At 38.5% G+C, this 22,577-nt stretch overlaps 1 protein-coding gene across 3 annotated transcripts in view; it reads right to left on the minus strand.

Moving 5' to 3' along the window:
• TOPAZ1 (testis and ovary specific TOPAZ 1) overlaps window positions 1–21,684 on the minus strand; it is a 97,031-nt gene extending 75,347 nt beyond the window's left edge. Inside the window, exons 1-6 of one of the 3 annotated variants that reach the window (XR_013537276.1) lie at window positions 19,351–21,684; window positions 14,884–17,239; window positions 11,394–11,455; window positions 8,443–8,552; window positions 6,973–7,040; window positions 358–476 (exon numbers count right to left, since the gene is read on the minus strand). Coding sequence is in view for 2 of the 3 variants with exons in the window: in XM_020799488.3 (XP_020655147.3) it covers window positions 358–476; window positions 6,973–7,040; window positions 8,443–8,552; window positions 11,394–11,455; window positions 14,884–17,239; window positions 19,351–20,536 (3,901 nt within the window). In the remaining variant the exon portion in view is untranslated. The remainder of the gene's footprint in view (window positions 1–357; window positions 477–6,972; window positions 7,041–8,442; window positions 8,553–11,393; window positions 11,456–14,883; window positions 17,240–19,350) is intronic. The other 2 variants (XM_073003455.2, XM_020799488.3) reach the window with 2 other exon arrangements.
• Window positions 21,685–22,577: the final 893 nt, after the last annotated feature.

The following is a 22,577-nucleotide window of genomic DNA, read 5'->3' on the forward strand; positions in this document are numbered from 1 at the left end:
TAGAACATGTGCTTATAGACTATGGAGAAGAGACACGAGATGCAAGCTCTGGAACATTCCACAGGATCATTTGTGCAGGTGCAAAGCACCCCAACTGTGTGCATACACAGATACCACAATGAAGAACTAGATGTCCACTTGAGATACCAGTTCAAGAATCAGAGGAGTATGATTACCAAGAAAAAATGGAGAAGGAAATCGACAGGCAGAAGGAAATTTGTTTAAAGAACAAATCCTGGCAAAAAAAACCCAAACAAACCTGGCAACAGCTAAATCAGGCTTTTATGCCTGTACAAGTCACAAAAGTAGTACCTTTATAAAAAAAACATATCCAGGTATTAAAAATGAATACAATACCATTTGTCCATGGTTTCACTGCTGTGCTCTGTAATTGTGGACCAGACGTTTTCATAACAGGGGATGGTAATTCCAATTGATGGTTGTGGCTCACGGGTTCAATATGCTGAGCATTCTCACTAAACTCCCAGGGGAAAGATACTCAAATGACTAATGCTGCAAAAATTGTATACTGAATATTGATACATTAATATAAGATGTGCTATATTTTCTCTAATAAGAAAGCACAGGCAGCACCAATATCCAGGTGGTCATATTTTCTATACAGATTAGCATATGACATTGTACTATACAAGCCACTTGTCCCTCTGGTTACCGTCTACTTCAACCAACACTTCTAATGGTTCTCCCATTCCTTTTATTGAAAGTTATGGGATAGTGAATACATACATTCTATCACTGGGTTATGACCAGAGTTTCTACGCTGTTATCAGCAGACCAAGAAATGGAAGATCCAAGATGAATGATCATTAGTACCATGCCTTTCTTCTAATACAGAGACCCAAGGAGGTTGATAAAATAGTTAAAAACATATACCTTATTTCCCTGAAAATAAGACCTAACTTGATAAGCCCTAGGATGATTTTTTTCAGGATGCTCATAATATAAGCCAGGGTCTCAAAAATTCCGATTTTCTCAAATCTCTTTATTTTTAACACAAAATAAGATAAAAAATAAACAAATTAAGAATTAATAAGAAAAACCATAAATAAATCAGTTAGTAATAGTAATAGTAATAGTAATAGTAATAGTAATAGTAATAGTAATAGTAATAGTAATAATAATAATAATAATAATAATAATAATAATAATAATAATAATAATAATAATAATAATAATAATTCTCGAGTGAGGTACTATATGTGGTATCTTCCGTCTTCTGTATCTGCTGTATTCAGATTCAAATGTCTGTATTAACAGTTCTTTAACCTTTAATCTTCTTCTAAACATGAATTGTCCTGAACATGAATGGAACATGAACTGTTCTTCTGAACATGGCTTCTCTTGCCTACTCCTTGCTGCTAGAGATCTGGCAGCGCTTCCTCTTGCATAGCTGAGCCACATTTGGCTTGAGTTGAGACTCTCAGTATGGCTTGAAGATGATAAGTCTGGAGCTATACTTGGACTTATTGAAGTTCAAGGTGGAGAAGAGCTTTTTGCACAAGTATGTGCTCCCAAAAAGGCACATGGTCCACTTGAACATTCGGGAAAGCTCAGGGAAGCTGGGGGTCAATTCTTTCAAAAACTGCCCAAGCTTGTCTGCTTTTCCACTCACCTCCCTGAACTTCGCTTTGAGTTCAGAGTTGTACTGCAGGTCAATGAGCTCCATTTGAAGCACAGGAGGGGCATCTTGCACATCAAAGGAGAAGGGGTCTGCAAAAATTTAAAATGTGGCTCTGAAGTCTGCAAGTCTGAAGTCTCTTCAATGTGGCTTGAAGTCTGCAAATCTGTGATCAAATTCCTCCTGTACCTCCAAAATGATATCAACATACTTCTCACCACTAAATGGTGTGCCTGCATCCACGAGTGCTTTTCATGCTGGGAAATGGTAAAGGTTTGTCTGAGAGAGCTGGCTTTCCATAACACAAGCTTTGTGGAGAATGCTCTCACGTTGTCATAGGCAGCACTGACAAGCCTTGTAACTTATTGTTCAATACATTAAGCTCATGTATGATATCAACAAGAAAAGCTAAGTCCATGAGCCATTTGGGATCACTTACCACAGGAACATAAAGCAAAAAAGTGTGCTGCTTATATACCGCCCCATAGTGCTTCAAGCACTCTCTGGGCGGTTTACAAGTTAATTATGCAGGCTACACATTGCCCCCCCAGCGAACTGGGTACTCCTTTTACCGACCTCAGAAGGCTAGAAGGCTGAGTCAACCTTGAGCCAGCTACCTGGGATTGAACCCCAGGTCGTGAGCACAGTTTTAGCTGCAGTACAGCAGTTTGACCACTGCGTCATGAGGCTCTATCCTTCTCCATCCACTCCATCCTTCTCCACGAAGGCTTTCACTTCTGCTCTGAACTCAAAAAATCTCTTCAATATATTTCCCCTGCTGAGCCAACATACCTCGCTGAAGTAGAGCACATCCTCATATTCTGACTCCATTTCCTCTAAAAATGCATGGAACCTTCGGTGCTTTAAGCCCCTGGATCTGATTTGGTTGATACATTTCACAATGACAGACATCACATTGTCAAACTTCAGGCATCTGCTGCAAAGGGCCTGCTGATGGATAATGCAGTGCAGAGCAATGGCTTCCTTCACACCCTCCTCTTCCAGTTTTTTTGTCACCAGTCTATTTTTTCTCCCTGTCATTGATGGCACTCCATCAGTTGTTATTCCAACAAACCTCTTCTATGGCAAGCCGACATTCTCAATGGCATTACACAGCTGGCGAAACATCTCCTGAGCGGTGGTCTGGCCATGCATTGGAATTACTGTGAGCAACTCCTTCATCACTTCAAAAGTGTCATCAACACCACGGACATACATTGCAAGCTGGGCAGTGTCAGTGATGTCTGTGGTCTCATCAAGAGTGACTGAGTATACACCGAAACATATGGCTTTCTCACGCAGTTGGTCATAAATGTCACTTGACAGGTCAGAAATGCACTCTGTCATGGTGTTGGCAGAAAGGCTGATGTTGCTAAACTGACCTTTCTTTTCTGGACAGAGTATACTTGCAGCCTGTAATATGCACTTTTTGACAAATTCACCTTCTGTGAATGGCTTTCCTGCTTTAGCAATCACCTCACTACCCATGTAGCTAGCTTCGACTGCTGCATTATTCTCTTTGGTTGCTTTCTTGAAGAAATCTTGTTGCCTCAGTAGACCTGTTTTAAGATTGGCAACCTGGTTGGCTATCTCATCTCCCTGGTATTTTGCATACTCCTCAGTGTGTCTAGTTGTGCAGACATTTCAAACTGTATTCCTTGTGCACCACAACTTTTTCTGTGCAAATAAGACACGTCGGGGTGCCCCTGTGCTCAACAAAGAAATATTGCATTTCCCACTTTTCCTGAAATTGTCTGTACTCATCACGAACCTTTCTCTTCACTGCAGGCTTTGAAAAAGACATGTTTGGGGCTGTGTAATATACAGTGGTGCCTCAAATAACGAGCGCACCATTTAACGATGAATTCGCATAGCGATCTATTTTTTGGGATTGCTAATGCGATCGCATTGCGATGTTTTAAATGGTAAAACATTGCATTGCGATGATCGGTAAGCGTTTCGCTTACCGATCTTCGCATTGCAATGTTTTTAGAACAGCTGATCGGCAGTTCCAAGATGGCCACCGCACGTGTTTTCGCGCCGATTCCTCGCTTACCGAGGCGGCAAAAATGGCGGCGCAATGGAGGATCTCCGCATAGCGGTGAGTTTGGGCCCCATAGGAACGCATTAAACAAAGTTTAATGCGTTCCTATGGGTTTTTTAGTTCCGTTTAGTGATGATTAATCCAGAACGGATTATCATCGCTATCTGAGGCACCACTGTATATAATTCCACTTGGTGTCACTGCCGTATTGAAGTTTCAATCAAGCGTTTAACTGACGCTTCTTTTTCTTATAACTGCAGCACAGTAGTCGGTGGATAAAAGCCCAGTAGCAGTCTCCTTTCTTTTTACACTGGATGTAGACTATGTCTAGATGGGCGGCATATAAATGAAATAAATAAATGAAATAAATGAAATAAATGAAATAAATAAATAAATAAATAAATGTTCATGTCTTTCATGATGACATGAACACCATGGCATTTGTAGATGGTAGAAAGTATCGGGATAGCGAGCACAAAAAAGGCAACTGCTCACTGACTGTTATCTGCCGTGCTGTTGTTAGAGGAAAAAGGAGCAGAAATGACACCGTGCTATTGTTGATGTCATTTGTTTTGACGACTTTTACATCAGATAGAAATATATGTAATGATCATTGTGTGAGGCAATGCAAATAAAAATGATTACCCACAAATAACGGTGTGCCCCTATAACTGGTCTGGGTTACCAGGGAGGCTGCATTGAGTTCCTTACTTTTCTTCTATCCTGCCGTGCTCATCACTTTGATTAATTTTGTCAGAGAGAGAGACAGAGAGAGAGAGAGAGAGAGAGAGACCTCATATTAACTCTCTAAGTGCCACTGATATGTGTGTGTGTGTGTGTGTGTGTGTGTGTGTGTGTGTGTGTGTGTGTGTGTGTGTGTGTGTGTGTGTACACATATTTATATACGTATATATACTTATAAAGTCCAGCTGGGCATCAACTTAAAAAAACTTTTTTTTGAAGTGTTGTGAACGCAGCGCGCTGGGACGAATGTCCGTGCTTGCCCAACAGAAACGAGGCAGCCAAACAGGCACAGAAGAAAACACCCCATGGCAAAGCTGCTGTAACTTTCACTCCTTGACAAATGTATCTCTGCTTGCAACAAGCCCGGCAGATGTCCCAAGAGCCATGTATTCCACCATGATTGGTAGGTTTGTTCAGCTCCGCACACAACACTGTAAAGTGCCATACATATCAAACTTGAGGGCTGCACTAACTTTAAATGTTCATATTAAGGTGGGGGCCACAAACTACCATCCTGAGGGATGCAATCAGCCCGTGGGCCGCAAATTTGAGACCCCCGATATAAGCCCTACCCCCAAAATAAGGGACGTGGTGGTGCTGTGGGTTAAACCGCATAAGCCTCTGCGCTGCAAAGTCAGAAGACCTGCAGTCGTAAGATCAAATCCATGCATCAGAGTGAGCCCAGGTCGCTTGTCCCAGCTCCCGCCAACCTAGCGGTTTGAAAGCATGCAAAATGCGAGTAGATAAATAAGCATCACCACAGTGGGAAGGTAACAGTGTTCCGTGTCTAGTCGCGCTGGCCACGTGACCACGGAAGATTGTCTTTGGACAAAATGCTAGCTTAATAAGTTGGAAACGGAGATGAGCACCTCCCCCTAGAGTCGGATACAATTGGACAAACCTTTACCCCCCCCCAAATACGCCCCAGTTAAGTGAAACCCCACCCTCCACCATTATGCAGCAACCAGAAGATGGCATGACTGTATTTGAATAAATGTAGACTGTTGTACATGAAAAAATTAATACATCCCCTGCAAATAAGCCCTAATCAGTTTTTTGGAGCAAAAATGAGTATAAGACCCTGTCTTATTTTCAGGGAAACATGGTATAATACCAATATTTTTAGCTGTATCAATCATATCATATACAGATGTATAGAAAATTGCTTAGCTGCAGCACCTTTACACTCAGAACTGTCAAGCCATTAAATCATTCTGTGCTATAGGTCCCCAAGCATTGGGCCTTAACAGAGAACAGCAAAAAGAGATAGGTGGAGCTCTGCCATGAAAATAGCCAACTTCAGCAAGTCAGCACCCAGAGACAGCAATCACATTAAAAAGTATTAGCTTGGAACAATTGAAACATACTGTACATCAGAATTAAGTAAACTGTAGGGCATAGTTGCCAAAATCCTTGCTAAATAGACTATTCGTTCCTTAATAGTCTACTTATATCTCTTTTGCCTGCCTGAAGAGAAAGATCTTTGCCAGCTAGTGTATGAACAATGGGGGGAGGAGATAAATAGCTTCCCCTGAAAGAGAGTTCTACAGCCTTTTAGCAATGACTATCTACCTGATACTCTAAGTGAGCAGGTCATTTTTTTTCTCAAGTGAGATATGTTTACCATTTGCCTGCTAAAAGGATTTGATGTCCCTACTGCTTTTCAGTTAATAGTTTTATTAACAAGTCAGGCAATAAAAAACAAATTACAGTTGCTGAAATGAAATACAACATGCATTTTGAATGCAGGTCTTACCAAATTTCTGCAACATAAAATCTGGCAAATTAACGGCCACCATTCGTGACCAGGGGATGAAACTTATGCCAAGTTCTCTTACTTTAACTCACTGAGGTAACAGGAGCACTCTTCTCAAGATATGTTTGATCTACTGTTCTATTTATTTTTGTTCTACTTTTAGATTGCTCACTGGCCAGAATAGCGCACTGCATTGATGGGGAAGTATAGAAATGAAATGAATGAATAAGAACAAGAGTGGCTATAAAGAGCTTGGTTCTGGAAGTAACCATGTAATACTCAACTACCAAGCCTCTCTGTCTTCTGCTTATCGCCACACCTTGTTCCCACCTCCATCACTTTAGCTTGTAGGGATGGTGCCAATTGTAGCCAGGTTTGGAAGCTCATGACAGAAAAATGTTGCAACTGCAAGAAGATAGCTTTGAACTTCTAATCCTAAATGCAACACTCCTAAAGAAGTCATGGCATACAAAAGTAACAAGTTGCTTACTTTGGCCTTGTTGTTTTGGTTTTACTTGTAACCACTAAACCAGTTCAGCCCCATGCCTAGGGGAGGGGTGGGTAATTTTAGCCTTCTAAACCTAATCTTTTCTGCCGGCTAGTAATTCTTATAAATAGCCAGTAGAGGTGTGTGGGAGTTGAGAAACAGCATCAAGCTTATCTTTTTAACTTCTAAAGTCTTGATGGCAAAACCAAACAAAAGTAAAATGACTGAAAATAAAACGTTGTGCTTAAATACCACCACCCCCTTAGTGAGGACTATGTAAACATTACTATTTCCATACATACATTTTTATAGTGGCCTGAATATTTGCTTTTTCTTCTTTCACAGCAACAATTTTCTTAGATAATTTACACTGTAAAAGAAGATAACTTGGTTAAAATAAAAACCAGAACTCACATTTCCATTTTACAACTGTCTTCTCAAACATAAGAGGCTGTTGGCTAGTTCTAATCCAACTTCCTAAAGTGTGATGTTCTGTTTATCAATCAATGCCTGCTTTCAAATCCAACAAAAGAGATTCAACAGGCATCCTATTTACTCAACATGTTCCTAAATAGTTATAGCTATAAAATATACATGTTTTTTATCACAGTTTCGAGTGCTCTTGTACTTATATTTTGATTTACATGCAACATATGCATTGACATAAAAATTTTACATTGGTGATCAAATTAAACAATCACTAATTTGCCTAATTAATCCACTCACTCAAAACAGATTTTTTTAACAGTGTAATTCCACATGTATCGCTCTGTGTGTGTTCTGTGCTGTCAAGCAGAAACCAACTTATACTGACTCTAATAGGATTTTTGAGGTGAGATATTTAAGATGTGGTTTTACCAGTTTCACTGTCCTAGTGAGGTTCCATGGCCAAGTGAAGATTTGAACCCTCTTCTCCAGAGTCCTAGTACATCACTCTATTCACTACACCATGCTGGCAACCTCATATATCTACTTAGAAGTAAACCCTACTGAATTTAGTGGGACTAATTCCAATTTACACAGTATATACAGATATATAAAATATATGCCACCTTTTTCCTCACAAGGGACAAGGAAAGGTCACAAAAGCTAAAACTGTACATAAAAACAATTAAACATACAGTGGTGCCTCGCTTAATGAGCGCACCGTTTAACGATGAATCTGTATAGCGATCGCATTGCGATGTTTTAATGGTCAAAACCGATCTTCGCATTGCTATGTTTTTTTCAGCAGCTGATCGGCGGTTCCAAAATGGCCGCCGCACGCCCAAAATGGCCGCTGCAAGTGTTTTCGCGCCCTGCCCTCGCTTACCGAGGGTGCGAAAATTGCGGCGCTATGGAGGAACTTCGCTGAACGGTGAGTTTAGGAGCCATAGGAACACATTAAACAAAGTTCAATGCATTCCTATGGCTTTTTCCGTTCCGTATAGCAATGTTTCCTCATAGCGACGATTAATCCGGAACGGATTAACATCGCTATGCGGGGCACCACTGTATACTAAATTAAAAACAATATTAAAACCATTTAAAAACATTTGTAGAAACACTAAAAACCTCTAAGTTTAATAAATACTTATTGCTTAAAATCCTATCTAAAGAGGAAGTGTTGAGAGTTAGTTAGCAACGGTGATCTCAAGTGAAAAGACATGGGACTGTGCTGATAGTGCAATACACTGCCTGTAAAAAGTGAGTTCCTTTAAACAAATTACATATGGCATGCTATTAACATTACTTTACTGTAAATATAATCAATTATTACTGCACTCCATTACCTTTTCATCTCTGTAATAACCCTTTATGAGTTCATCTGATTCAATCAGCTGTTCTTCCTCAACAGATGACTCTGTTTTACCTTCTACAGAACTGATTCCACTTAGGGAGTCTGATTTAATTTCACCAAATGGGAAAAAAAAGTAACATGCATTATGAAATTACCTTGGAATAAAGAACAGAATGATGGCATCGTCAGTGGGGTAACAGAACAGAATATTTAACTGAATTGGAAACATCATTTGATCAGTATTTACAGTAATACCTTCTTTAAAACAACAAAGTTGTGTGGCACTTCTAAGAGTAATGGATTTATTATAGCACAGGTTTTTGAGGTTATACAGTCCACATACCTGAGAAAGTGCAATATCTACCTGAAAGCTTATTCCATAATAAATCTATTTGTCTTAAAGATAATACAAGGTTCTGTCATTCTGCTGTAACAGATTAACACTGCTCTTTTAAGGAAGCAAGAAAACTGGGGAAAAATCTCTGTCTTTGTCTCTTCCTACTTCCAGGAGGAAGGCTTTATTTAAAAACAAAACCCGAAGTAATGCAACACATCAGCACTGCCTTAATGGATTAAATTTTTTTCCTTCCTCCCTCTGATCCATAAAACGGCCAGTAATTGGCAGTGGATTCAGATAGTACCTGACCTGACCCTTCAGAAAAATCAAACAAAAAGAGGAAAAAAAACTTTCCTGCTTCTGTGAGGAAGATTCCAACTTCTTTTATTTTTTTTCCTAAGTAGCACAGTTTATCAGCACTGCCCTAATACAGTTTTATTTTAATAAAAATAAAACTGTAGCTCCATGGAGTAAAGGAAGTGTTTAATTTCCTAATATCGCGAAGTGGCTGTCTTTTTAAGCCACTTAGCAATATGGAAATTGAAAGAGAAAGGGAAATTTAAGTTGCAAGCTCTGGCTTCATTCATTTCTAACATTTTCACATGCTGGAAATGAACTTAAACAGAGCAATCCTATCTGCCCTAAAAACAGAGGATCCTAACAAGGGCCCAGAAAGACAAGGGCAGGAACATTCTGGGGAACACTAGTTTGCTCCAGCAATAATGTTATTGTGATCACTGGAAAAATATCTGCCTCTTTTTCTCTGCCTTTGGACAGTGAAATAAACTGTGAATTAGCATAAGGGTATTAGGATGATATAATTAAGGGCACATAGAAAAAAAGTAAGGCATGGGTTCAGCTCTCCCAGCGAACATGCTGCTTTTTTAAAAAAAAATAACTGGACTAAGCCTGCTGCTTTATATACTACTTGGATAAGCCTGATTTTAAAACAGAGGTGAGAAATGTAGTCCTGCAAATGTTACCGGACTGTAAACATATCATATAAGACAATTAATTGTAGCGACCAAGGGTAATGAAAACTGGCATCTCATACAAACAGCATCTAACACTACATGTACAATGTCATGGAAGTGGGTAGAGCATCAAACTCATGATATGGACAATATTCAGACTTTCCCAGTAAATAATGTAATTCAATTTTTACTATCTTATAAAGGCTTGAAGTGATATGGCATTAGGTATCTCCAAGAAAGTTGTCAATAAGCTTGATAAAAGTGTGAGGATCTGCCATGTCTGAAAAGACAACACATACTCTAAGAATGGCAAGAGGTAGGTCAACTCCTGTTGTGATATAAGCTGCTAAAGTTTATTCAGACTTGAAATTCTTTTTGCCCACATACAAATTTAACCAGGTTCGCATTGTTTGGGATTCTTCACGTCTCTCCTACTGAAGTGCTAACTTTCCAATCCTTTAGCAAACCCCCTTTCCAGTCTATTCCAGTGAGCAACTTGGATTCAACCTGCAACCTGTATTTCATTCACTGCCATACAACTACATAGTAGAGGAAGTACATTCATTATAGTTTCTTTTTAAACTCAGAACCAACTTTGATGATGACAATATAACTTTGCACTGATTCCTCCATAATTTCTTAGGTTTCTTACTAAGGGATAATTTTATTTTAAAAAGGGGAGATTGTTTTTTTAAACCACTGGCAAATATGTAAAGACTACATCTTAGAAATATTACCCTAAAAGTGCATGTTACTTTTACTTTACTAAAACTAATTTGTTGCCATTGCTAATTATTCACTTGCAAAAAATAACACTTTACATCACTCATTACACATCTTCTTGTGTAAAGGCACAAAAAAGTAAAAACAAACTGCAACTGCCGCAGTCTGGCATCAAATTCAGATCAGTTGTGAGCGCAGATTAATAAATTATTCTGATTTTAGTCACAGAACGGGGAAAGAGCTGCATTAACTCAGAGGCAAGAAGCCCCATTCATGGCAAAGGAGCAGAGGCTATTCTAATAGCAACAGGCCTTGTGAATTTTCCTTAAGGCTGATTCTGCCCATCCATCCTCTTGGTTCTTTAGTATATTGTCTACGTTCTTAGCATATATGGATGCAGAGGTGAGCAGCAGAACTATCAACTAGCCAGAAGACTGGTTTTTCTTAAAGGTAGAGCAAAGGCTACAACAGCAAGAAGGGGCTCCAATGGGAAGCCTATGAGAAGCAGAGACAAGAACTGATTAATGAAGGGCTGACCTCTCTGTAGAGGGAGCCATGGAGACATCCAATCTGTCAGCTGCTTCTGGCTGTAGCAGTGAGGAGGGGCAATCCAATCTGTAGAATGTTCCCCCTCCCCAGAGAAAAACTGGCAGGTTTCAACCCTGAAAAGATTTACAATGCCTAAAATTTCAATGAGTTTTTTTCAAAATGATAAAGTCATTGGTGGACTTTCAGTTATAGCCAAAAGAAGCACAAAATTTCAGATATGGCACTGGAATAATTCTGAGCTAATTGCTACGGTAATCAGATTTTCAACTGCATGTACCTTGCTCAGTGCACATACCTATTAATTTTCTTCCAAGCTTTTATTTTCTCTCTAAGTACTACATTTCAAAATGCTGTTCTTACCTACTGTCAAAGGAACATCAATGACTGACTTCATAGTTCCACAATCTTGAATGGGAACCTCCCTGTAAACAAGTAGGTTTTTACAAATGTTAGGTTACTTTTCTCCCAAAGAAAAAAAATCTGAAACAGTTACTTAAAGCACAAAAAGTACAGTATTAAAATTTATCTGTGCCACAATCACCCTCAACAATTTGGAAATAAAAGTTCTTCATCCTTGCATTTCCCCCTTCTTTGACAGTGAACAGCAATCTTCTGGAGGTTTCTCCACTTTAGCAGCTATGGCTAATGCTCATAGCTAAGTTTCAAATTAATATGCTTAGCCAATGGAAGAAGCATATCTCAGAATCAGATCCAAATGATGGCATTTACAGAACTGCCAGTAGGTTTAACTATGATTCACACAGAAAAAGCAAACTAAGCAAGAACTGGCAAAAAAAAAAAAGGAATATGCAGACTTGGATAGGTGAGGTTTTAAAACATCCTAACAACCTGAGCTTGAAAGAGAAGAAATAGAAAATGCATATCCACAATAGCTTTCCCAAGTTCTTGGTAAGGATGAGATTTCGGGGGGGGGGGGGGGATAACTCCCAGCCTGATAATCTGATGGGAAGTCCCTCCAGGCTAAATTATTGGACTGGGAGCATCAAATGACTGGAGGTAGAATTAAATAAACCATATCTAACGCTTAAGACCTGTCACAGATTTGTTTTTTGAGCACAAATGTCCACTTACACAATGATCATATCAGCTAAACACATACAAGCTACAAGAAAATTACATCTGTTAATTTGGATAACATTATCTCCAAATCATCTTGCGTGAATACACTGTTGTGTTCTTGCATTACTTGGAGAATATGACAAAGATAGGTTCATCACCTGTCAACTAAAGGTTATTCTCTCCACTCTATACATTATAAAATGTGTAATTTTTTCAATTTTTCCAATTTAGAAAAATGGAAAAATTTACAACTATCACTATTAGGAAGGATTGCAGCAATTAAAATGAACATCCTGCCAAAACTACTCTTCCTATTTCAAACAGTGCCAGTGAAAATAGAGAAGAAATATTTCGATGACCTAAACAAGGTGATATTAACATTTATCTGGCAAGGAAAGAAAGCCAGAATTAAACTAAAGATGTTGCAAGAATCCAAGGAAAATGGAGGCTTTGGCTTACCAGATTGGACCTTATATTATCAATGATCTATCCTAATATGGCTGAAAGAATGGATTAGTCTGAGAAACAAAAGACTTTTGTATTTAGAGAGGCATGATTTACAGTTGGGTTGGCATGCCTTTTTATGGTACCAGAAAGCCAAAACCCACAGGTACTTTCAAAACCATTATATCAGAAATTCATTGTACATAATCCAGGAAAAAATAAAAATGAAAATGTACACAAAAATACCAGGATGGGTTTCACCTATAGAAGCATTCGTACATCCCAATCTTCTGAACTTTGAAAAAATCTTGACATATACAGATACGTTAGATATAGATAAGAGACTAAAATTGAAAAAAAATCTGATAGACCAGGGATTAGACTCATCTTGGTGGCCCATAATGCAATTACAATCTAGATATGAAAGAGATTTAAAACTATATGATTTCTGTAAAGAACAGACAACGCTTGACCAAATAATGTTAACATCAGATAATAAACTAAGCGGGAAAACATATAAATTTCTCTTAAATTAGAAAATGGCCAATGAACAAGTCAAAGAAACAATGGTACAATGGGCAAAAAACTTTGGATACAATATTGATCTTGAAAAATGGGAAAAGTCGTGGACTAGAAACTATAAAATGACAATGGCATCATCTTATAAAGAGAATTTATACAAAATGTTTTATAGATGGCATTTACCACCTGATAGACTAGCTAAAATGGTTTCTAATTAGTCAAGTAAATGCTGGAAATGTCAAAAAACTGGAACTTACTATCACCTTGGGTGGACATGTGATAAAGCAAAAAGGTTTTGGATAAAAATCCACATATGGCTTGTTCAAATAATCAAAAAACATGTGGATTTTAAGCCAGAATTCTATTAGGTATAATACCAGAAAATGTTGATAAACAAAATGTATATTTAATATTGCATATTTTAACAGCGTGAGGGTTATATTTGCACAGTACTGGAAGAATGAAGAAACACCTCCAGATGAAGAAATAATTAAAAAGATACTGGACTGCGCAGAAATGGACAGACTGGCATTAAAAATCAAAGGGAACGAAGATTTAGAATCTTATCAAATTTGTTTTATCAATGGCTAGAAGCACGTTGCATACATTAAGGACTTAATCTGTATTGTAGATGTATCAACAAATGACTATAAGCGGAACCCAGGGGACACAATGTTAAACAAACGCAGACAGACTTTGTAAATAATAGTAAGACATTTTTTAAAAAGTGTAATTTTAAAAGTAGGAAAAGTTACCATAACGCAGTATAGAATTTTAATAGTAGTATGATTTGAAAACCTTTTTTAAAAATTACAATTCAGAGTCACCTTTTTCAAAATGGATACCCATTCAAAATAATCCTTCCAAAATATGTAAAAGTGAATTTGTAACAAAGATAAGAAGATTTTAGAAATGGTAGTGTGCTGAATCTGGCTGTCCCTTACAGCTACTAACTACACAATACAGTATGTATAAAATCACTGAGATTGTCTGTCTTTCCCATTTGTCTACAATCTATTGATATACACACCTAAACAAAACGAATGTACAGGCTATGAACCAGATTTTAAAACATTGTAATTCCATGCTACCTTATCCATATTTGGCTTACCACAAATCTAATTACAGGATATCTAACAAAGTCTAATTAATCTAAGTAAACTAGATAATTAGGTGCTTTATTACATCTACAGGATATTACTGTGACTGCTATAGTTCTACTAAGGACAATGTTGAAAATATAACAATCATGGCAATCCACATATGTTACTATTTCAACTGACAGTTTTAAAAGACCTTTTGCTTCCTTTATGATCTCAAATCTGATATGCTTCAAATTTCTCATCTTTCATTTCTGATAAATGAAGTTTCCCTTTATATCACTAGATTAAAATAAAGTGCTGAATAATAAATAAAATTTAAAAACATATTATTATTGGTAATCTACAGTCCCATTGGCCCAACAGCCACAAATCTGAACCTATCATTCTAAAACATAAACCAAATGTACATAAAGGAATAGCTCTCGACTCCTGGGGCACCAGATGTTTTGGTCTTCAAATCTCAGAAGCCCCAGACAGCAAGGGCTGACTATGAGGGATTCTGGCAGTCAAAGTCCAAAATATTTGAAGGGGCAAAGGTTTTCAGAGGGAAAGCTCCAGCCACTGGGAATAGTTCACATTCTAAAATTTCCAACACAGAAGATCCCCCAAATGAACCATGCTTTAAGATTAGTGAGAGTTTCAGTGTGCAATGACTTGACTTAATCACTGTACAAATGTTTCAAGAGAACATGCCTGCCTACCTAGGATAGAGTCTCCAATGGCTAATCCCTGGAAGCTGAGGCACTTCTGGTTCTAGCTTCACCTCTTGTCCTGAAAAAACTGTGGTACTGGATTTGTTTTCAGTGCAATACTCTTCATTGCAAGAACTTTCTTGTTCTTCTGTATCTCCAAAGAGATCAGGATCATCCTGAATTACATCAATCACAAGAACATCATCTTCATAAGCCTTCATAACATCTGTATAGAAGTTATCTTCTTCTTGCGTCAAGTAATTGCTATATTCATCTTCACTTTTAATTTCTGATGCCAAAACAGTGCCAAATGTTCGATTTTTTGTATCTCCAGCAGTGAAAGAGCTAGAATTATCTTTCCACGTTGATGTTTCCAGCTTACTGTCATGTGAAGTGCACACCAATTTACCTTTACAGGCTGTTCCTTCTTTAAAATTGCTTTCAGAAGTGTCACTGTTGAATTGGTTTGCGTGTTCCTCCAGTATATTAGTAGAAGTAACCTCCTGGGACTGGAATTGGTGCCCAGATAAAGCCTCTTCACCTTTCCTTACAGAAGCAGTAGGATCTTCCAGAATATCCAGAAGACTGCAAACACTCTTTTCTGGCGATGTAGCATATTCCTTCTTTATAGTTTCATTTTTATCCTTGAGTATAGGAATTCTGAAGTCTGAAAGATTTTCTGTATGTAATTTTTGCAATAACATTTCCTGCTTGACAACTATCTTCTGATACTTCATTTTGCCTTTTGCACTCACCAACGTACTACTGTGCTTATCTACAATTTTCCCCCCCTTTATTATATTTCCTTTACTTTTTGCATCTTTTCCTAGAGATTCTGAATCCACTTTTGATTGTTTTCCCATTTTAGTACTAGGTGTACACCTTTTAGGTCTTTCCATACCCATGGAAGAAAATCTATTTTTATTATCAAAGGTTGAAATAACCTTGCCTATACAAAATACAGATTCTGAAGTTGGGCTTTCTTTTATTTTGACATCTGTTATATTATCTGTTAAACCTTTTCTAGTATCTGTCAAAGCCTCATGCAGATCTGTCTGCCCAGGGTTAACTGATGAATCAGTACTCCTTAAAAATCCTTTTTCCAAGTCAGCCATACGACTATCATGAAACCACAAGGAGGTTCTGGCACATGATTCACGTGGCCATACATTTTTACCAGAAATTGGGACTGCTCTTTGACAGCTGTATGGCTGGAAATTCCTCTCAGTTTTACTTGCTCTTTTTATGGTAGGTGACCTTTTCCCTCTTTCCACACCGCTAGCAACAATGCTATCACAGCTACTAATTTTTCCACTGACCAGTAACTCTGCCAGGGAATTAGTATCAGTCACTTTACTGCTAAATTCTGTTTGTGGTTCTGTGCTCTCTAACTCAAGCACATTCTTTCTTCTTCTAAGAACTGCAGATTTCTCAAAATTACTGGTGTTGCATGTGACTAAGTGTGTCTCCCTCATTTTTTCACTGTTAAGCAAGTTAACAATTTGATTCTGAAGTGTCTGAGGACACTGCTCCTGAAAATCTGGAATACAGTCAAGTGAAGATAAGCAAGTTGTTTCATCACACTTTACTATTTCCAAAACTGAAGAACCCAATGTGTCAGGTTCTTCTTTTATCTGCAGTCCACACTGACCCTGTATATTTGTACTTGTGAAAACGTTCTGGACTATGGATTTTTCTAGTTTTTTTGATATTCTTATCTTTTTGGTTGGCTTTTTATCCACACACCGCTTACTTTCCCTGAAGCGTTTTCCATTTTGGTATTCTGACAACTTGTTACTATTTTGGCACATTTCTTTTTTCACCAGTATGCTTTTTTCTGGCACATACCTTCCAGGTTGCACTACATTTGAGCTACTATTTGAATCATTCTGTCCCATACCCCTACTAGGAGGGAGAACCTTTCCCTGATCATGCACAACATGCAAGGATCGAAAATGATCTCTATAATTTTGAATGGTCTTGATACCAGTAGGTTTTAACAATGCTTTAATGTAACAGCAGTCATGCAGTCTCACTACTGGAATCCTTTCTACTCTGTGTGGCAAGCCACCATGCTTAGAAAGCCACTCTACTTCTTCATCCTGGTGCACTCCTGATTTCTTTTCAGCTACTTTTATATCCAAGAGCTGTGGACATTTGGTGTTTGTAAGAGCACAATTTGTTTCAGACACCTTCCCAAATGAAAGGCTAACAGGATCTTTGTTTTCAGTCTCATCTGATTTAGATACTGGATGATGTGCAGACTGCTCTAGGAAATTCTGTATACTACAATCTTGAGAAATACCAAAAACAGTCTCTGACAGTTTCCCAAGCTGTATGTTTGAAACTTCCAGGGTTTGCTTTCCTGGTTTTAAAAAAAAAGGGGGGATAATCATTAACTTAGTATTTAATACAGTATAAAATACAAGGCAAATCTTTATTTTACAAGCAGGTTTGCATTTATCAATATATATTTTATGAAAATACCTTTAAAAAGCACAACTCCAGTAGCAGTTTAGTGAATAGTTTTCTTAACATGGAAAGTTCTGATCCACTATGATTGCCATTAGTTATTATAGTAATATGGCTATTGACACATGATATGTTTTATAAAGAATGTTTTAGACTGTTATAATTATTTGGTATTAGGCACCATCACAATGTGCCATTCATTCTTTTTTGGACATCATCTTCCAGAATTCTCCAACCACAATTTTGAGAGTTCTAATCCACAGTCCTACATCTACAGATACCTATATTTTCCTCATGTGGGCCAGAACTTAGTTCCAAGGTTTCACATCTCTGGCCTTGTCAATAAAAAGACACTACTACAATGCATCCTGGTAGCAGAAGGCTCACTGCCCTTTAGGCATGATAGAGGGCACCTTCTAAAAAACTAGCATTCTGAGGATGAACTGTAGCAGCCTCCTTTTTTGACATAAAACAAAAATGGTGAGCAAAATGTAGGTGTCTGCAGATACAAGTTTGTGGGCTGGAACTTTCTAAATTTTGTCTAGGGAATTCTTGAAGAATTCGAGGAGTTGAGACTCTTCCCTCACGACCAAAAACAAAAAACAAAACACCAAAGGCACATCCCAATTTGGTATAATTATTCTGCAGCAACAATGCAGCAATATAATATTTTGGAAAAGAAATGTCATATTAAGAAATGCAAATAAGGCTGAATCCTTTGCAACTGGTGTAATGCAGACTCATGTAAGGGCATTATACTCAAGCAGTCTGCATCATGCAAATTGGCTGCACAGTTCATGGTGCACCTGTTATGCAATCAGCCTATGGAATGCCTTCATGAATATCACTTCTCCATTAGTGTGATCCTTCCTACTGCTTGTGCAAATTCAGAGTTAAGCAGGTGTAGTTATACAACAGGATTTCAACCTAAAATTGATAATATACATCCAAATACTACTCAAAGCAAAAACAAATGTCTGCAGAGTTTCAACTGATTGTTCCACTCTGAGTACCAACCCCTTCTTTCAAGCATACTGGCATCTCTTAACAGAATTGGCTTATATTGCACAATCTTCAATATCTGTAATTAGTTAAACATTGTTGTTTCAATGGCTTCATTTTCAAAATAAACTCAGCTGTTATGTGCTCTATTTTTGGTAATTAAAACAAATTTAAAGGAGCAAAAATTTGACTTATGGAAATTTTAAGGACAACAAAGAACAGCACTTTACCCTTGACTGTCTGCAAGAATTTTACTTTGTCTAAATAATTTAGTTAATATTATCATACTGTCTGCTCCCTCATTCACAAGGATTATCTATTTTATACCACAGATATGCTTTTCACTGCAGAACATACATAAATGTAAACATACAATGCAGGATATAATCACCTAGACAACAATGAACAATGTTCCCAAATTTCAGTCATTTGCCATTTAATCTTCTTTGTATGAACAAACAAATATGCCCAAGGGGAAAACTGTCCTTTTAAAAATCAATTTGTGATACAGGGTGTGTTTTTGTTCAACCAATACCCTAGAAAGAAAAATGTAACATGCTTTTTTTTTTTTGTCAAGTCATGATGTAAATAAACCAAAGAGAAGTTTGGCATCAGAACTGGTCCAATGACAGACTTCCACCAAGGGCAGGGAAATTTACTTTCCTCGGAGTAGGAAATACCTCACAGTATGAGAAGTGTACACTCAGAAACAGCAAATGTTCCTTGGGTTCTGGGACAGTTTTACACCCTGGAATACACCAGAACTCTCAACATATAAGAAAATACCTCATAAAACAAGCAGCATAAAGCTTTTCTCCTAACTCACAAATGTGACAAGTTTACCAACTATACAGGAATTTTGCTCAGTTTTTAAATTACATTTTAAAAGGCAGTAGGTTATACTGATTTAAGCTATCAGGAATAAGAGAGTGAACAAAACAGAATTCCACATGGAAGATAATAAACAAATTAAATACATAAAGAAGGAATAAGCATCCTTACTAGATGTTCTGCTCTCTTTTTTAAGTTCAGTTGAAGTCAGAAATTCCTCTTTTCCACCTATCTGTTGCTTACTATCACTCCCTATTCTAGTAACCAGCACATCCTCTGTAAAACAGTCTGCTGCTTGTTCTGTTACCACACTGTTTGCAAAAACGTCCTTCTTACGGTCAGGAACCTCACTAACATACATTTTTGGCTTCCAGTTTAGTTTCTTGCTATTATTTTCACACAACTTTGATTTTAAAAAACCTCTTGTTATCATCCTATGCATTTCTTTTTCTACACCACTTCTACATTTTTTAATCTCTTCATGATTTTCTACACATTTCAATAAGCACCGACTCTTTTGTTTTGTAACCTCCACACTTTCCAAAAAATCTGTGATAGTCAGTGCAACAGAAAAATCATGTGTTTTCCTTTCTGGCTCCTGAAGCTCTGTCAACCTCAACACGGAACTATTTGCTTGCCTCTGTGTTCTATCCAGCCGGCTGGACAACTTGGTGGTTTCAAGATTACCACTGAAGTGGGATACAGAAGACCACCTCGCCTTTACTGGATTTCCTGAACAATTTTCAGGGATCGGTAACTGTGATTTACAGTTCTTTTTCCCCTTACACTTCAAGCGGCTGAAGTGCTGAATACTATGTCTCCCCCTCCTCTTTGTTTTTTTGTTTTTGTCCTGGTTCTTGGAAGCCTTTTGTTCAGGGAAAATTGGTCCAGCTGTTTTTCTCAAATTCCATGTTTTCTGCTGAGGCTCTTGTTCTGAGAGGGAACAGCTGCTACTTTCCTGCAAGCTGCTTGTTACTTTCTGAGACTTAAGCTCTACTACAGAACTCCTGTCCTCCTTGTGTACATCTTCCTTGTAATGCTCTGATTTTACTAAGGAATGTCTCAGCTTTTTTCTCAAGCTCTCTGTAGCAACTACACAGTTTTTGGTTATTTGTTCTGGTTCCAGCAAGCTATTCATACAATTTTTCTCAATGGTTATGTTTGTTCTATGCAATTCCACTTTCATTGGGGTACTACCTCTTTTCTTGCTAGCCTGTGATGCTAACGTATTTTGCGAAGTAACTATAGAAGCAGTTTGCTTATGTCCTCCTAGAGCATCCTTCAATTTCTTTCTTTCCATTAAAAACTTTTTGTCTTCCAAGTTTATGTCTACAACATGTTTATATTCCACTGCCATGGTACTACTTTCCCCACTTCTCTTGCTTTTAAAGACAAGCCCTTGTTTCTTTTTTGCTGCTTCATTAAGAGTTCCCCAAAAATATGAGTGTGTTGTCTGCTCAAGTTCCTAAGTTTTACCAAGAGAGACAAATTGCCTGTTTCTGCAACTTTGATTTCTCTGAGATTTAATGATAACAACTATGGTTGGGTGCTCTGGATTGTCGCCCAGATCATGAAAACAAATAAAATGAAGTGTGTTCTTGCTTATTACTCTGGCTTTTTTGCACAACCCTGGAATAAACTACCCAAACGAATAAGCTTTTCCGACAGGTGCATTTTCATTATCTGTAAATCATACAACCAATCACAACCTTCTCCACAAAATCAGGCTTACCTATGATTTCTTAAATCAACAGCGTTATAAATGAACCCGTTCTATGTCAGCAATAAACCTCCTAACTTTCATCTTACTGGCTGCCCAAAAAGTCTCAAACTTAAAATATTTTTTAATCGAAAGAATTAAGAGACGCTTAAAGGATTTCACTTGATGGCCTGCCACGCCACTCGACACTTCTTTTGTCAGGGCACCATTAAAAAAACCATGATCAAAACAGGGACAAAAACAGAGTTTGCGTGTCAACACCAGGGACTCGTCTGAACGACCCCCCCCCACTTCGTAAGGATTTACGATTTAAGGTAAGACACGTGGGTCTCGTATTCCGCCTTCTCTGAAACCAACTGGAAACCAACCCCGTTTACTACTCTCAAAAAACTCTCCATTTAACACCCTCGCCTCCATTTAACATCATCACAAATCTAAAGAGCATTGTTCAGGTCGTCGGCCCTACAACATCCCCCCTACAAAAGCTGTCCTTCGAGGAGCCCGCGCGCAACTCCAAGCGGCCACTTCCTTTCGCTTACAACTCAACGCCCGCCTTGTAACCAACCCCAATTAAGGCAGGCCCTAAGGCTACTACATCCCATCCCTGCGCATGCTTCGTTTTACAGGCCCGAAAGGAGGACTTTCCGCAACGCCGCCAACTTCTCTCTTCGCGCGGTCGCCACGCCGCCTGCCGCCGAGCCTCCCTTCGCGCACTCACACTCTGAAAGAGAGAAAAGCTGCCGGGCCGGGCGGAGTAAATACGCGGACCGGTAGCGGGAGGGCGCTGGCTGCACGCAAGCGCCTCGGGCGAGAGAGGAGGTTATAAAGGCAGCGGGGGGGGGAAGGGTTCGGGTGCTGCGCTGTTTCCTCACAGGTGGAATGCAAGTTACTGTATTGGGGGGGGGGGATGGTTACTTTATGTCTTCTTGTTTTCTGCGCAAGACTGTGCGCAAGTCACTGTGCTGTTTTGCTCCTTTTCAGTTTCTGCTCCGTGTTAGAGAAGCTTTTCTCCTTTGCGTCCCAAAAACCGCAGTTATTTGGCTGCAAGGCAGTCATTAGAAAAGGATGGTCTGTCCATCTCTGAATAGGAGAGAATCACAAAATGGCGCTCGAAGCGAAGGGGGGTATACCTGCGCTCACTCTCGCTCAGCTAGGAACTCAGCGGCCCGTTTTAGGGACACACTAGATATCGTCAACCGAGAAGTCAGCTACAGTACTGTACTTCATTTTGTGTTAACGGTTTGGTTTGTTTCTTTCGTTTCTCTCTAACCCCGCAAAAGTAGCAGGCGTGCTCTGGATTCACTTCGCGCAAGGGAACAAAATCATTGAAGAACTTGACCTCAAACTTCGGCAGTAGTCAAGAACTGTGTGGTTTATACTGTACTGTATATTATTTCATTAAAATATTATCAGCCCACCTTTCTCCTTGAAAAAAGAACCCAAGACAGCTTACATAATTAGAAGACAATATATAAGACTAAAAACAGTAAGTATAGGAACACTAAAAAAGATCAAACAACGCCAAACTACAATACTGTACAGTACACAAATGCACCACCATAAACACATCCAAAGCATTTAGGCACAAATATCAATTTAAAATCCCACACAGGTAGCCGGTCATTAACGGAAAGCTTTCCCGAAGAGAAAGGTTTTTGCCTGCTTGTGGAAGGACAGC

This window comes from Pogona vitticeps, chromosome 6 (genome assembly GCF_051106095.1).
Source record: "Pogona vitticeps strain Pit_001003342236 chromosome 6, PviZW2.1, whole genome shotgun sequence".
Taxonomy (NCBI): domain Eukaryota; kingdom Metazoa; phylum Chordata; class Lepidosauria; order Squamata; family Agamidae; genus Pogona; species Pogona vitticeps.